General features: G+C 36.0%; 1 protein-coding gene across 2 annotated transcripts in view; it reads right to left on the minus strand.

Moving 5' to 3' along the window:
* ZFAND3 (zinc finger AN1-type containing 3) overlaps positions 1–16,784 on the minus strand; it is a 140,740-nt gene that overhangs the window by 43,146 nt on the left and 80,810 nt on the right. For both annotated transcript variants that reach the window (XM_021550485.3, XM_021550486.3), the window contains exon 4: positions 7,712–7,891. In XM_021550485.3, coding sequence (XP_021406160.1) covers positions 7,712–7,891 — 180 coding nt within the window. The remainder of the gene's footprint in view (positions 1–7,711; positions 7,892–16,784) is intronic.

Consider the following 16,784-nt stretch of genomic DNA (forward strand, 5'->3'; position numbering starts at 1 on the left):
GCAACTCCTCTTTCAAACAAAAGCAGTCACTGCCCAGGGATAATGTAATCCCAAGAGAAGATGATTATAAATGCAAAAATACTAAAAGCTACTGAAGAAATTTGAAGTATTGTAGGAATTTTGCGAATCCTCATGTTTGAAAATTCAAACATAGAATTAACAATGGGCAAAACAAGATAATTTGAACCTTATCATATATTAATACAATAGGTCTTATTAATGTAGTTACTATGTTTTTGGCTTCTGATATCCACAGTGTTCTGTAACTTACTGTTAGCTGTACTCAAAATATATTGATTAGAAAAACAGATTAAAACCTAATTTCTCTAATTATCCAAAGTAGCAAAATTTTATATATTGCTTATATTTCTATGGATACATTAATATTGCTATTATTTACTATTGTAGACTATTCTAAATTCTGTATGTTTAAATTGTCTTTTGGAATGCCCTTCTGCATTGTCCATCTCCCTTTCTGAACTATGAAAACTGCTGCCAAGCAGTATTTGTCCTGAGGACATCTCTGAGTCAGGGCAACTTGTTTCCCCTTCCTGAAGTCTGTAAAGTGAAATGACTCCACTCAGTCAGAGCCTCCTATGCAGGAAAAAAGTTCAGCACTAGGCTGTTTAACCCCCTCTCCTTGCTATTTGAAGAACCACTAAGTCTGAACCCAGAGGACATGCATCAGGTGGGTTTGAACAGCACTCGGAAGCACACTGTGCAGAGAAAGAGACACAGAAGGGAGCAAAATTAAGTTAACACATGCGTAAAAAGTCTAAATTACAGTAATAATTTGAAACAACTTCAGATGCCACAAAAACTGCAAGCCAGATAATGAACAAACATGAAAAATAAAGAGCCTGAAGCTCGGTAGCATTTGATCACAGCAACATATGGACAGAGGAACTCCTCTCTGAGCTTTTGGTACTGTGATGGTTCATACCCAGATAAGCCACATTGACCCCTTGAATGCAACAGGCTGGAACAAGGTAGTAAGTAAGAGCTGAATTTCCTTGGACAGTGGTGCCAGCACAGGAACAATTTCATGGCTGTTTGCAATACAGGAAAGAGCCCAACTTGGGAAACTTGTCCAAACCAGTAACCTAGTTGTACATTTGCTGAACTGGGAGAGACATAATCTAATTAATCTACAAAACTGAGTCTGAAGACAGTCATTGATTATGAGCACTAACACATAAACAAACAGAAAAATAAATCTCCAAGTTCAGTCTGCACAGACAGACTATATTATCTTTAAGGAAAAAAGGCTGAAGAACTTTACAACAATGAAAAACTGCTTATTTGCTGCAGAACGGGCAAGATGCATGATCATCTAAGTGATGTCATTACTACACAGATAAGAGGATTATATCACATAAAAATATTTTTTAAAATCTAATTTTACAAATCAGCCTTTAGGTATTTTTGTGGATTTTTGTCTGCATGAAGCTTTTGAACAAGGAAATGAAACCAGGATTGCTTTGTTGCTGAATAGATGGTAAATTTAACAACTATAATGAAGTAAAGGGAGACAGGATTCAGATTCCACCTTCTTCCCTACTATTGTCTCAATTGGTTACCTGCTTTTCCTCAGTAATAGACATTATATTCTCCTAGTTCATAGGTGTAAGTTGAACTGTAAAATGTGCTTTTGAAACCAGCAGTTAAATAATATTTTTATAAACAATTTTATTTAACCTCAATAGCTGTGCAGCTCTAACCCACATTTTTCCAATGTGGTTTGTGTTTCTATTTTGTGTTCCATGGGGTCCTTTCACACTAATAAATGGGACCCTAGGATACCACTGTCTATTCTGCATGTGAAGTAACTATAAATCAGAAGGAACAATTAACAGTGGTATAACATCCCTAGTCTTCATTATGTTTCAAAATTATCATGCCACAGATGTAGAAAGATGTGCTCATTTCATAAATCTTTGTGCCAGACCTTTGCTTGTCAGAAAACATAGATATGTTCTTTATATGAAATGGAGACTGTATGGAATAGATGGAAACTTATGTAAAGATTCTTCACTGAAGAAAAGATGATAATGACACTTCTTATTCAAATTTCTAACTGCCTTTATGTCCTGTACTGGCACATAATACTGGTGGCATTTCTCAAAAGAAATGGCCCACAACTCAATATGGTTTTACATTTGAAAGCATTCTTACAAATTCTCAGAAAAAAAAGTGCTTGCATTGATATTGAAATATATGTATTTTGTGATAAATATTTTTAAAAAATCATACTCAATGATAATCAAATTAAAAATCTGACAGTTAATTTTAACATTAAATTCAGTAACAAAAGACAATTTGTAAATTGGTTCTAATGAAAATAAGGCTAAACAAAAAAAACCACAAAAAACAAAAAAAAACCCAAAAACAAAACAAAACAAAAAAATCCCAGACAATGTAAAACAACTTTTACTGTTATCTAATTTAATAAAAGCAAGAGCCTGAGAAAATAGCTAGTTCTTGTTCTGTGGCACAGAAACCCAAAGATGCCTATTACATCAAAAACCAGACAGGTGAATATCTTGTATTAGAGATGTCTCCACTCTTGCTTTGATACAAGACACAAAATTGACTACAATGAGAAAAAGCACATGACAATCTTGTGAGTTGAGAAAGAAAATTAGAATTATTCACCATCACCCATGTTTCTCAGTTATGTTTGGGTGTAAGTTTAATTTAATACTGGGTCACATGGGTCACATAGGCTTCATTGTAGCCCAGCACAATTTTACCAGTTACTGCATTTTTTTTGAATCAGATAAAAACATATACATTGGTATTATTGAGAATAAATCAGGTTATTAACAAAGCAAATTACTTTCTACAACCATTTTTGACGAGCAAGACAAAACCAGGCAGCTAGCTTGGTCTGTTTATACATTTACTAGTTACAGAAGTGGATATGCATGTAACCTTCAGTCAGAGATGAGCCAGAGAGCAAAGTTCCTCATTAACTCAATTAGGAAAAAAACAAACCAAACCCAAAACAAAGCAAAAAACCAGCCCCCACCCCCCAGAAAAAAAACAAAACAAAACAAAACAAAACAAAACAAACCCCAAAAAAACCAAAAAACCCTGAAAAAAACCCCAAAATAAATGAAGAAAGGAAATACAAAACTGACTCCTACTGAATTCTCAAAGTCAGGTCATTTAAAAAAATATACAATGAATAATATCCAAGTACAACTGTCATTTAAAAAATCACTCTCCTTAAAAAGCACAAATTGAAGTTAGGGATGTCATCATAATAACTCAAAATGTGAAGTATTTTCACAGCATACATAGCAAAGCTGTCATCTAGAACTCTACTCACAAACTCAAGCAAAATACAAAAACCATGAAGTTGTAATAAATTGTTAGAAACCTTTTGCGTAGTGTCAGAGAAAGGACTGTTCTGCAAAAAAGAAGCAAAGAAAGAATGTACTTGGTTTAGCCATTTTTCACGAAGTTATGTGTAAAAAAAGATATATATTTTTATTTTATTCCAAAGAGAAAAAATACCATTACTTTTTGAGTGCTATAGCCTATGTGGCTTTTTACACAGTCATGCTTCAACAAGCAATAAAATTCACAGTACAAACATCCAATAGGTGCAGTAGGAAAAACAATCTCTCACGTTTCTGCCCAGTATGTCTTAAAGAAGCCTACTGCATCTCTGTCTCAGGACGAATACACTTAATATACACTAACTTCACTAAAATTACTCCATAACTGGGGGTATTTCAGTGCTTCTACTGCACACAAATGCTTAATAAAATAAATGATGTTATAAAGCATTTTCTAACCTTATCTTGCAAATTTAAATGTTCAAGACAAAGACGTTTTAGTTGTGATATACAATGGCTTAAATTCTGAAGGGTATACAGAAACTAGCCAAAATTTAGAGACATCCAGTCATGAAATACCTTTGTGTCTGGGCATCTAAAATTCAGCACACAGAGAGGTAAGGTGCGGTCAGTGATCATCACGATCTTTCTGGGCTGAAATCTCCAATATATTTTCTGACATTCACAGCAGTAGCTCAGATCTTAGTTTATCTTCTTATAAATTCTTCAACACAGAAATGAAGAGCATTTAACATTTTTAGAAACAGCAGCTATTCATTTTGTCCCTTTTCTCAATTGTTTTTTGCTATTCAAGAAGGCCAAGAAAAGTTAAGCACACAATTAAAATAAAATCCTGTCAGCCAAAGCTAAAAACTACTGAAATACCAAATCTGATCAAGCTGCCAGAGTCAGTGTTCTTCACATTGACATTTCTCCTGTCATATAACAACACAGTTAATTTCAAACCTGCACAGAACCAGCTTTAGCTCTGCTCATACAGTGACAGAAAAATGATGTGACAGCCCCAAAGAAAGCATTGAAGGCCTGAAACTAAGCAAAATTATTCCATGTACAGTGTGACCTTTTCTCTACCAAAATACATAGAACCTTGCTTAATAAGCGGCTTTTTTTTTTTTTTAATAATGTTGGTGGGTGAAGGTAAGGACATAGAAAAGTGAGGGCCATTGTCAAACCCATTTTTTCCCTGTCAAAAACCTTGCCCACCCAATATGAAAAGGAAAACTTTGACAGAGGAACTGGCTGATACAGTGACTGATGCTGAAATAACTACCATTAGGAGCTCCTAAATGAAAGGAGGAGATGGAAGGAAAAGTGTGAACAGATTAAACTTACCTGCACATAAAGCAGCAGCAGAACAAAAATTAGAGTGATTTAACTACCTGTTAAGAAATGGATCAGTAAAATCCATGCAGCTCTAGACTAACTAGAGCTATACCAATATCAATATTACTCTTTGTCTGCAAGTTTATTTCAGAAAATTTACTGCAACTGGTGAGACCTGAAAGTTTTGGATAGAAACAGGCAACTCAAGAAGTATATGTGAAGGGGAAAAAAAAATACCACAGAATTCCTCCCTCACCAATTTCAACAGAATTTTAAAAAAATAATGATTAGTAATAGATCATAAAAGATCAAACACATGTGAACGAGGGCAAAAAAATTACTGAGCTTGTGTCATTGTCTCTGGGTAAAAATTTTTAACACATTTTTTTGACTGTAAATAATACTGAAAACTACTGGGTAAAAATTTCTTTGTCACATTTTTGTTGACTGTAAATATAATATTATCTATAATATTGACTATTAAATATATTCACCTGTAAGGGAGAGAGAAGGCACATCAGCCATTGTGGTAGGTAACATAAATCAAAACAGTAACAAAAAAACCACACAAATACTTGCACATTGTCAAACTGAACTGCAAAATATAGTTCAAGGAATTTTCTCCTATATAATTAATTCTGTGATAAAAAGGAAATAGCTATTTAAAAACAAGTACAAAAACCCTTTCCCTTTCTCTGATACAGAGTATGAATCTTGCCACATGTGATTTCTATGGTTTTCTTCAGTTGTAACATGACTTTAATTGCCTAAATGACTTGCTGCAATTTTGTCCCCTTTGTTTACCCTGTGGACTTAAGTATTGTGGCAAATGCTTTGATGTAAGACTATCCGCAAAATCTTGAAAGGAAAGAGAAGTGAGTAGAATGAAATATGAGGATCCTTCCCCATTAGATCACTGTTCCCACACTTGGATAAGGATTACCATAGTGATTCCACACAGTTGATTTCTGGTGAATTACCTCAATTCTGTTCAGAACAGAACACAGCTGTATGTCATCACATGGCAGTGAGAAGTATCAGACTTTAAAGAACACAGCTGTACTAACAGCAGTGCATACTTTACAGAACATGCTGCAAAATAAATAAATATTGCACAGAGAAAGATAACCTCAAACTAAAATCTTAAAGACATTTAAGTCTGGGCATTCTTCATTAAAGGAAAGAACCTTGCCCAATGAGGTCATTATCCATCAGAAAATCTCCATCTGTACATAGTTATTTCTGATAAATAATATTAAGCTTCATTAGAGAGGTAGTGGGGATGTGGAAACAGGCAGAGCTGTAAATAAATCTCTCCACTGCATTTCACTTAAAAACATCCCAGCAGGAAGTCATAAAGAGAGTTTTTTTTAATAGGCAATGTTTTCAAATGCTCTTCAGGCAGTACTGCTTATATCCATCATGTTCAGTGTATGCTCACAACCTCCCAGCAATTCAGGAAGAAGGACACTATTTAATTTCTTTCCAATTCCTGTAATCACCTTCCCACTTACCAAATCTTTCTCAGTCACAATAGGAACACTATGCTGTAAACCAGTTTCATTTCTACCTGAACAAATTTTCAGAAAAGCTGACCTAGTAAACACTACAGAAGCACCCTATGACACTGGCTAGCAATCGAGCAAGGTGCTCTAAGTCCCCTGCATTGTGAATACCCAAATGTGTTGGTGAAGCATAATATGTTTTCCTGAATTCCCCAGAAAGCTTGTTTTAAGACCTTGTTTTTACTGCAGGCTAAAATTTTCCCTGCAGAAGCACTGAACAGAAGGACAACATGGAAGGGTAGTCAGCACCAACTGTGTACCCAAAGCAGAGACATGAGTTACACAGCAAAATTAGTCTTACGACAAGAACTCGTCACATTTGAGCACTTGTATTTCTGACAGTATTCTCAAATATGGATAGGTAACAGCTTCACAGTTTAGAAGTTTTACTTTAGTTAGTCTAATAAACCACCACAATCCCAAAATTACATTTTATGCTTTGTCCACAGCCAAACTGCATAATGAAAAACTCTTCATACCTATAAACAGAATACTTGGACAACTCAGCAAAACCACCCTAAGCAAAGACTTAACACAACTGAAAGCAAGATGTTTTAGTCCTAGTGCCTTGTCAACATTGTTATTTCTAGCAGTTGCCTAAATGTTCCAGAAGAACCAGAGTAGCCATTGTAGATTTCCTACAGAAAAACAAGCATTTTCTTGCAATGTGCTGATGTATTCAGTAGCCACAACCTAAAGTAATCTCAGCTCAAGGGGTTTTCTCTCCATAATTAATTATTATCTCTCCACAATTTAATTATTAAAATTAAATAAACCTTCTAAAATAAATCTAAAACTAGAGAAAAATGAAGCTACAAATTACACACTGGAGCTTAGGTTGTAGAATGCAGATTTTACAACTCAATATATCAGATGCAAGATGAACTTTATACAGAGGTTAAGAATAATTTAAAAGTCAGTTTTATCTCACTGTGTTTGCTAGGCATTCTAACTTACCTTCAGAGAGAATTTTTGCTTGACAGTTCAATAAAGACAAAGGATAGGTCTTGAAAGAATAGATAAATTACCACATGAAGCAAGTTATTTGCAAGTATCAGTCTAGACAACATGCATTACAATCAAGTGTTATGTGCAACTACAGTAATTAAAACCCAACATGTTTAAAGTCAGATTTCACAAGCTACTAGTGTTGATGCTAGAATATACATATGAATTTATCATTAATGTGAGGAGTTTCTCACAATTAAATTCTTTCCCACACATCAAATGGCTTACATATACATGAAATATATCAAATGTAAAGTTAGCTAAAAACTCTGTTTGTTCTTCAGTTAAATCCATCAATGTCTATTTTGTAAATAGCTTCTAACCTTCCCCTTCACCCCAAAATCCAGGCGATTAACTTCCAGAGGAAGTCAGTAAAAGATAAACCTAAGAACAAAGCAAAATGTTTGTTATGCCTCCTTTGCTTTCACTTAGGACTCATGCACTTACATTCCTCTTTGCTCGGTGAAGTTACATTCAGTTCTGTCAAAAGTTGCTGGTTGGAGTTAGCGGCCTGCATGGTTAGAGAGGTATTGCTGTTGTCACTGTTCGTTTCCCCAGAGAACAAATCTGACTGGCTGTTGCTTGTGCTGGGAGTAGAGTCATCGTCTGGCTGTTTCTTCTGGAAATCTATCAAAACCAAGATTTAATATGTCATACCACTTGCTCAGTCTAATCACCAAATTACATGCAAAAACCCCTATGCAACAAAAATAAGCTCAAAACATTGCCAGAGGTATCATCACTTTGATAAACTCAAACAGTGGTCTTCAAATTTTTAAAGTGACTTAAAAGTTGTTTGTTGGAGAAAATACGTTTTCAAAATTATACAAAGGTCTTGTTTCCCCAGCGATCCAAGAGCATTTAAAGCTTACCACAGCACAAGGTATCATTTTTTAAAGGGTTTACACAAAGCATGTACAGAAACATAAAGGGAGCAGACATCCAGTAAGAGAAGAACCAAAGTATGTAGTACAGTGTTATAAGAATGTTGCACTTTTCACTGCTATTATACAAAATTCCATCAGCAACAATTTTGGCAAAGCCAGTGTACACAGCTACGGTGCCAGGTTAGCATGGAGAGCTGGTGAGGGATTGCTTCTGCATCACTGGTTTGATGGGCATTTGGGAGGGAATGTCTGGGAGCTGGTGGGGAGAAGGTTGGGGCATTTCCTCCTTCCTTCACTTTCCAACACTGGCACTAAAAGTTGCTAACTGATCTAAGAGCAGAAAGTTAGGTATGGAAGGTAAATCACTAAAATACACTGAAGATTTGTGCAAACAATTGGCTTCAAAGTTCTCTTTTTTTATGAGCAAATGCCAAGTAACACTTGTCTCCCAACTGCCTCCATAGTCCAAATCCCATGTGTTTGTCAAATGTCACCCTCTGGCTTACCTTGCCTCCAAACCAGATTTGGGTTTGAGGGGAAATATTTTCAAGTGCAAATTCCCCACTGAACGCTTCTTCCCAAATCTGCTGTCCTGGTATATGGTTGTTTATAGCATTAGTCTACCAGCTACACTACTGGATTTCAGTCTGGCACACTCTGGGAAGCATACCTGCCAACAAAGTGAATTTTGGTTTGCTTAGAATCTAGTTCTCTCATCTCTTCCTTGTAAAGAGACAGCTGAAGTGCACCATCACTTGGTATCTAAGTACATTTTTTCTAAATTACATACAAGGGTAGAATTTATTCAATACATAATACATAGATAAATCAATATTTCATTGCTTATTATTATGTCATGACAGAAGAAAACAGAGCAGTCTATAAATATTTGCAGATGATGATGTGTTAGAAACACAGGTTGCCAACATGACTCACTGGGATTGGGAAGCACTACAGTCAAGCAGTCCCTAAATGTTGATTTACGATTTAAGTGATTTGCCAGAAAATAAGCCTAACTTCTGCTGTGGAAGAGTCAGCCAGAAGTCCAGACAGGAGAGGAGCAGGCTCAAAGCCAGGGAGGAGGAGGGGGAGGATGAGGAAGGAGAAGGTAGCAGACAGGAAATCATCCACCTCCACAATAGAGCTCTGGAAAACCAGTGAGAAGCTTTTTTGTCAAGAATGAGTTACAGAACTCAGGAAGACGTTCTACTCAGGCCTCACTAGGTATCAACAAAGTTTAACCCAAACTGGGCTTCTGGATTTTATCTGTATATTTCTGAAATCAAGAAGGCTTCAGACACTTTTCTGCTTCAGCCACAATGAGGCAGCTGTGGCAATTTTAACAGTTCAGAGCTGCTGCAGCAGCAAAATCCACCATGGCAGTGAAACACTCTGCCACCGTTAACCCATGACCCTCTGTTCAGAAGTAACTTTTACTCAGACTACAAATCAATTAACTTTCAAAAAGGTTTTAGCCTGCTCAGTTGAGTGGAACCCAAGAACACCTCCCACCCCTTCTTTATTACAGAAAAGAGTACTTGAGAAAAGCCTTAAGACTGATGATCCCAAGCACCTCAAACACAAGAACTGTAACTGAAGCTTGCCTTTGTATTTTGTCCATGTATTGGGGAGTATTTGGCTTCTGTAAACCAGGACTCTCATTAACACAAATAACTTGCAGATCACCTTGCTCTTCCTTCAAGTACCATAAAAGCTGGCAGTATTTCCAGGAGAGCTGAGCCTGAATAAATCCAGTTAAGCTTTAACTGCTTAACAAATAAAACAAAAATACACACATGATACAGGGAAGACCCTGGCAAGTTTTGAAAGGTAAGCTTTATTCTGATTAAAATCAGAATGCAATTCTGTTGACAATGACCTCACCTAATAATCTCAACAAGGAAAAACCAGAACAAGAGTTGGCAAGACATTAATCACCATCTACAGAAGTTTCTATTTAATTAGAAAGGCATGAGAAACACTTTAATTTAATTTTTAAAAAAGTTTTCCTGAGACTTTTACTATACTAGCAAAATCTGTGCCAAAATGCACAAGGGTGACCGAAAGACCATGAAACCTGCACTGCCCATTCCTAGTTAATGAAATGCATCTTTGCAATTTTTAATACAAGCCTTCTCCATTTGTTACAAAATAAGTTTTCTTTTTCCTCTCAAAATTGTCTCCCTTTCTCCACGGCCTTCAGGTTTGGTGGGTTTGGTTTCTGGGGCTTTTTCAGGTGGCTGTGGTGGGTTTTTTTTTGTTAAACTGTAAAGTATCCTGTTGTTAACAATATGGTGAAGTCAGCATCAAAATAAGACAAGAAAATTTGCTCTTTCCTGCAAATATGGGGAAATAGTAGATGGAAAAATCTATCAATAAAATGCATGTAAGGCATTCAATAAACTATTACTACTTGGTAAAGAAAATGCTAAAAATAAGCAGCTATCAGCTACTTCAAGCTCCAAAATCCTTTTGCTTTGTTGAGTCCAATAGTTACACACCCAGTATCTCAAATAGTTGAGCAAGAACAGAATATCTCAGAGCTCTCATGCACTGGGAATTAATACTAAGAGTATTATTTTTGTTTTGTTGCTTAGTATTTCTTTGTAAACAAAACAATGACTATGTGAATGGACAGACATGATTCAAACATTTGATATTCTATATATACAACGAATTCTAATAGTTTAGACTAAAGGAAGGCAAGAAGCTGCATTCATTTCCAGACTTCAGGTAAGACCTTCTTTTGCAAGACAATGTTTTGCCCATTTTTATCAATAAGATAACATTAATAGTGAAAGCCATTGCTTTTACAGCTTGTGATTCTAGCCCATAAAACTGGAGTTGCCACACAAAATCACACCTTCTGCACAGCCCTAAAACTTTCAAGCTCATTTGTCACGTTACTGTTACCAGGTTACTGTGAGCAACCTACAAGACCCCATCTTCCCAGCATGTTCATTTCATCCATTGCCTCAAGAACAAATATTTAGGACATCCAACCCCTTCCACCACCTAAAATACTTGATTCTGTGACACAAGAGACCAGACAGTCCCATTTCCAGTACCTAGCCTTCTTCAGCCATCAATATCCAACAAAGTACCTAATAAAATCTTGAGTTCTCAACTTTTGCTTAACTAAAGGCTCTGTGACTAAGCAGGAAATGACCCTTCACAGCTTCTGGTAACTGCTGTGATTATAATCAGTTAAAATCTAAGATAATTGTAAGTATCAACATTATCAGCATATCACAAAGCCTTTCTTCTGAAAAAGACAGGCATGTCAAAGTATTACATGAAATGACTCAACACTAAGCCAGACTATTTCTTCATCTGCACTCCTGCTATGGCATAAGAAACCATGTCATCTCCAAAAATCTCCTTTTGGGTTATTTTGAGAGTCTAAGTTGCAAACAATTCCTATTCTCTGACCTGTAACAGATGTTTCATTAAAACGTTTATTCAAATATGTTATAGAAGAGTTGTCAGAGTAAACAGCATGCTAAGGGGAGAAAATCAGAGTCTTTAAAATAATTATTTTAACTGATAGGAAATATTACACTTCCTTACTCTTCAATTCTGCAGTTCCCATAACATAGAAATGTGAACTAGCAAAAAGGTTATTTGAAGACTGCTAGCTTCTTACACTGCATTAAATCCACAATCGACGTTTTTATCCCCAGAGCAACTTGTTCTTTTACAGAGCATAAATTAATGTGTTAGTATAACATCAAATGTCTCCAGTCCCTTAGCATCCCAATGCACACAACAAACTAGTTACTTAGAAAACAATTCCCCAATTTAAAAAACTGCTTTCTGAGAGTACTCTATGGGAAGTAACAAATGTTATGACATTGAAACTGCTATTGTGAAATCTTTAAGTTAGGGTCTTTTTTCTTTCTTTTCTTTTCTTTTCTTTTCTTTTCTTTTCTTTTCTTTTCTTTTCTTTTCTTTTCTTTTCTTTTCTTTTCTTTTCTTTTCTTTTCTTTTCTTTTCTTTTCTTTTCTTTTCTTTTCTTTTCTTTTCTTTTCTTTTCTTTTCTTTTTTTCACAGAACTGAGAACAGAGAAACTGTTCATATATAGCCAGGGAATAGTACTGAAAGGCCCAAAGATTTTATTTACCTATTGAGAACTTTTCCCTAACTTCTCTGGTTCACAGCTTACTGAAGGCATTTCAAGTGCCATTCATATGTAACTACTTTTTTGCACAATAAATTAAGCTGAGATGGATAAAACCTTCACTTTCAGTACATATTGAATGAAGTACAATAATGGTCTGGCAATGGTCTGGTCTCTCCACTTGGAAAGAGAAGTTTTAGCATTTTTCTTTTTAAATAACATGCAGACATAAAGATGCATTAGCCCACTTGGAGAATAAACACAGATATCTGGCTATTAGGGGAATGCATCATAGAATACACACAAGCATTTGCATTAACAGGTGACAAACAAAGTCATAAAAAGGAATCACAGGTACATATTAATTATAGTAAATTATATTTATAAATATATACATAAAATATATTCGACTGCAAAGTACAAAATTACAATTGCAGTATATTCTTATATGAGCTATCAGCAGATCTCGTTTTCACAGTACAAAGTACTGAAAGAATAAAACAGTAAAAATAATAGAAAGTTGATTTTCTGTAAAACTAATTTATTTAGAGTTATGAGCATGTAAGATACAGGAAAGCTATTCAACTCTTAGGGATTTTATTCATAAATACAACATTTTTTCTTTTTTTCAGCTGTTCTTCATGAAGATAAACTGAAATGTAAGTTATCCCTTATGATTATACTTTTTAAAATTGCAACACATTATTAGTAAGTTTTAAATAACACTGAGCTTTGCATATTGCATATATTGAGTTTTTGATAAGCATTTAATTGTCTTCAAATAAGCAGAGAAGCATTACAAAGACAAAATAAAAAAGACGCATCTGCAAGGGTGGCAAACACAGACAACACAAGCTGCAATTACATGTATTTATCACTCAGGAATAAGGGTCAAGGTATGTAACACTGCTTTATTTGTAAATCTTTTGCAATGTATCAATATTTTGGGGATTTAGCTTGGTGGGGGTTTTGCTGTAGAGTTTTTTGTTTGTTTTGGTTGGTTGGGTTTTTGATGGGTGGGAGAAGTCTGATGATGATATGTTTTGAGCTTGTTTTCTCTCTAAAAAGACACTCCTTGCTTAAAGATGACATTCCGTAATAAATCTTATTTCCTTGGACTCAATAAAATGATTCTTCCCCAAAGTTACACAGGAACCTCTGGATTTGACTATCAGATTTTGCCTTTTATTTAGTAAGAAAATTCATGAATAGCTAATAAGCAAAGACTATCAAGACAACAAGCATAACATTGTTAGAGGTGACCGTTGACTTAAGATCCAGATTATTATATATGCAGACATGTTTTTAAGGAGGGAAAATGCAGTTTTGTACAAATGAATCTACAGCAAATGTATTAACTAGGCTTATAACACACTGCATGACAGACATGAAAAATTGTCATTTTTACAGCATATGATCCCATAATTTTCAAAGCAGTTGTGAAATCCTAAATTGATGAAATAGGAATTTCATTATAATCTAAAAATTATCCCTTGAGAGTGGCTTCCCCACAGAACAAATACTCCTTGCTCTGACTGATAATGACAATTTGCTTACTGTAGCTATTTCAGTACAGACCAGGAACAAGGTCACTGAAAACTTCTGTACCCTGGTGTCACATTTCCCATTCTTACGTAAAGCAGCAGGCTCACATTATTCCAACTAAAATTTCATTATTCCAGAAAACTCACCAACATAAAAAAGAATAAATATTATTGACTTTTACAGGATCCAAAATGCTGAAGCCATGAAGAGTAAACTCCTATTTTAACAATCCACTTTAAATTTCCTGTTAAGAGAATCACCAAGGTACACAGTTAGCATGCATACTTCAATTTATTACAGAGCACGTATGTTGCCTTCTGAGTTTACATTCTTGTAGAAATCTTTCTCACACAACTTTCTGTAAACAATGTATTGTTTTGCATTCCTCTGTGGAGGCAGAGAGGTTTGATGTACTGGTGGTTTGTCCAGTGTTGTTGGAAAGGTGGTATGGTCACCCTCCAATTGACTGTCACATTTGGAAAAGTATAAATGTTGGAGTCAGAAATAAAACTTCCTCTTTTTACCTTTGCAATAGAGTGGCTCGCGTCGTGCTTTTGCGTGTTGTGTAGTGACATAGGTACAGTTAGAAAGCTCTACTTGAAGGCACTGTTACATTCCAAAACCTAAAACCAATGAGAGGCTGGTTTATACAGCACGTGCACCTGGTAAAACTAGGACATGAAGACAATTTAATACCCAAATAATTGACATTCTATGGATTCTTGAATTGCTATCAAAGTATATTGGTAATATACCAATGCAAGGGTAAAGCATGAAATTTAAGTAACTGAGGAAGACAAAGAAACCACTCCATCATGACTGCAAGAAATATTTTTCAATGACATGTTTAGTGGGTATTCATTAGGAAGGGCATATACCAGAATGGACTAGTAAGACACCTTACTCAGTGGGCAACTTGCCGAGGACTCTTACACACTCTTCTGCTAAAGATGGCAATCTCAACAATTTTACCGATTCCAAGAAACAAGACAAGGAACTCCACTACTTAACAGGCAGGAAAAGTAAAATCCTGCAGCCATTTGAAGACCCATCTGGCAACTGAGATGAATGAACATTTAACATGATCTGAGGATAATACAGCAGAGATATAACAGAATTAAACGTGGCAACATTTCCAAAAAGTACCTGGGGAAAACATCTAAGTGAACTGCAGAATTTGCCCTCAAAGGCAACTTGGAAAACATGTGACGTTGGCATTTTACAACAGACAAGGCAATTCTAGAAGACACTTAAAAACATAAGCATAAAACTGACTAAGAGCACCCCACAACCCATAAAACCCACACCTCTATTATTCTCCTAAATTTCGGTATGTTTATCACTAGAATTCTTTCAGTATTACTATCCCTTCATGTAGCTAAACAAATCAGTAAATGTACAAGTTTGAACTAAATTCAGAGGGATAAGACATCAAAACTTATGCACCTAAAGGGGAAGAATCATTTGTTTTGATGGAGGAAACTGACCCATGAACCCATAAACCAAGCACTTTGCAACAGCAGCAAGTCCTATGAAACAAACTAATGAAGTGAATTTTTCAATGTGTGTTTATAATAAATGAGAGATCTTGAAAATAGGATTGTTAACTGAATTTAATTGCAACTCCTATTTATTCTGAACACATAGGAGCTATTATTTTAATAAAAGAAATGTTTCACAGAATCACAGAATAATGAGGTTGGAAGAGACCTCTAAGATCATCAAGTCCAACCTATGCCCTAACACCACAACTAGACTATAGCACCAAGTGCCAAGTCCAGTCTTTTTTTAAACACACCCAGAGATGGAGATTCCACCACCTCCCTGGGAAGACAGTTCCAATACCTTATTATTCTTTCACTGATTTTTTTTTCCTAATGTCCAACCTACACCTTCCCTGACATAGCTTGAGACTGTGTCCTCTTGTTCTGTCAGTTGCTGCCCAATGGAAGAGATTGACCCCCACCTGTCTACAGTCTCCCTTCAGGAAGCTGTAGAGAGCAATACTAAGCCTCCTCTTCTCCAGGCTAAACAACCCCAACTCCCTCAAATGTTCCTCACAGGGCTTGTGTTCCCTCACCAGCCTCGTTGCCTCCTCTGGACATGCACAAGCATCTCAATGTCCTTCCTAAACTGAGGGGCCCAGAACTGGACACAGCACTCAAGATGCAGTCTCACCAGCGCCGAGTACAGGGGAAGAATGAACTCCCTACTCCTGCTGGTCACACAATTCCTAATGCAGGCCAGGATGCCATTGGCCTTCTTGGCCACCAGGGCACGTTGCTGGCTCATATTCAACTGGCTGTCGACCAGACGGTTTCAATTAGCTTTTCTTATACTGGAGCTATCTTGCAAGTCACCTTACCATGCCTTTTCCAATATCTAGAGAGAACTTCCAATTTCAAGACACATGCCTACTATTTTTTAATTAATTCCTCCAGTCTAATTTATGTAATTCCAATTAACGTGTACATTTGCCTCATTTTCTGTCAATAACAGCACATTTATATTTCAAGCATTCTCAAATGTTTGACTATGTCATAAATTGACAGGATTTTCACAAGGGACCAAAGGCCTCTGCAGCAGATTAAACCTTGCCTAGTAGTAACCCACTCATCAGTTCCCTTGCCCTTATTTTCAGTTAGGGCACCTTAATAACTACCAATAATGAAACTCTCAAAACATCTCCCAGAATCACTTATTTAACAGATTCTTTTCCTTTGAACAGCCCAGAGGCTGATCTGGAAGCAAAGGGTGAGCAGGCACTCCCATTTCCTGGCTTCACTCTCCCAGACCAACCAAACACTTTGAAATGTGTGTCTGTAAGGAAGATTTAGTATATTTTCACTATTTAGGTTTTACCACCAAAGCAATGAATGATGAAGTATAAAGGGTAATCATCCCACTCTTCTCAATCTTACTGCAATCTGGTGTTTCTTCTTGTAATACACATCTGCTTTTCATACAT

The sequence above is a fragment of the Lonchura striata genome, chromosome 3 (genome assembly GCF_046129695.1).
Source record: "Lonchura striata isolate bLonStr1 chromosome 3, bLonStr1.mat, whole genome shotgun sequence".
Taxonomy (NCBI): Eukaryota; Metazoa; Chordata; class Aves; order Passeriformes; family Estrildidae; genus Lonchura; species Lonchura striata.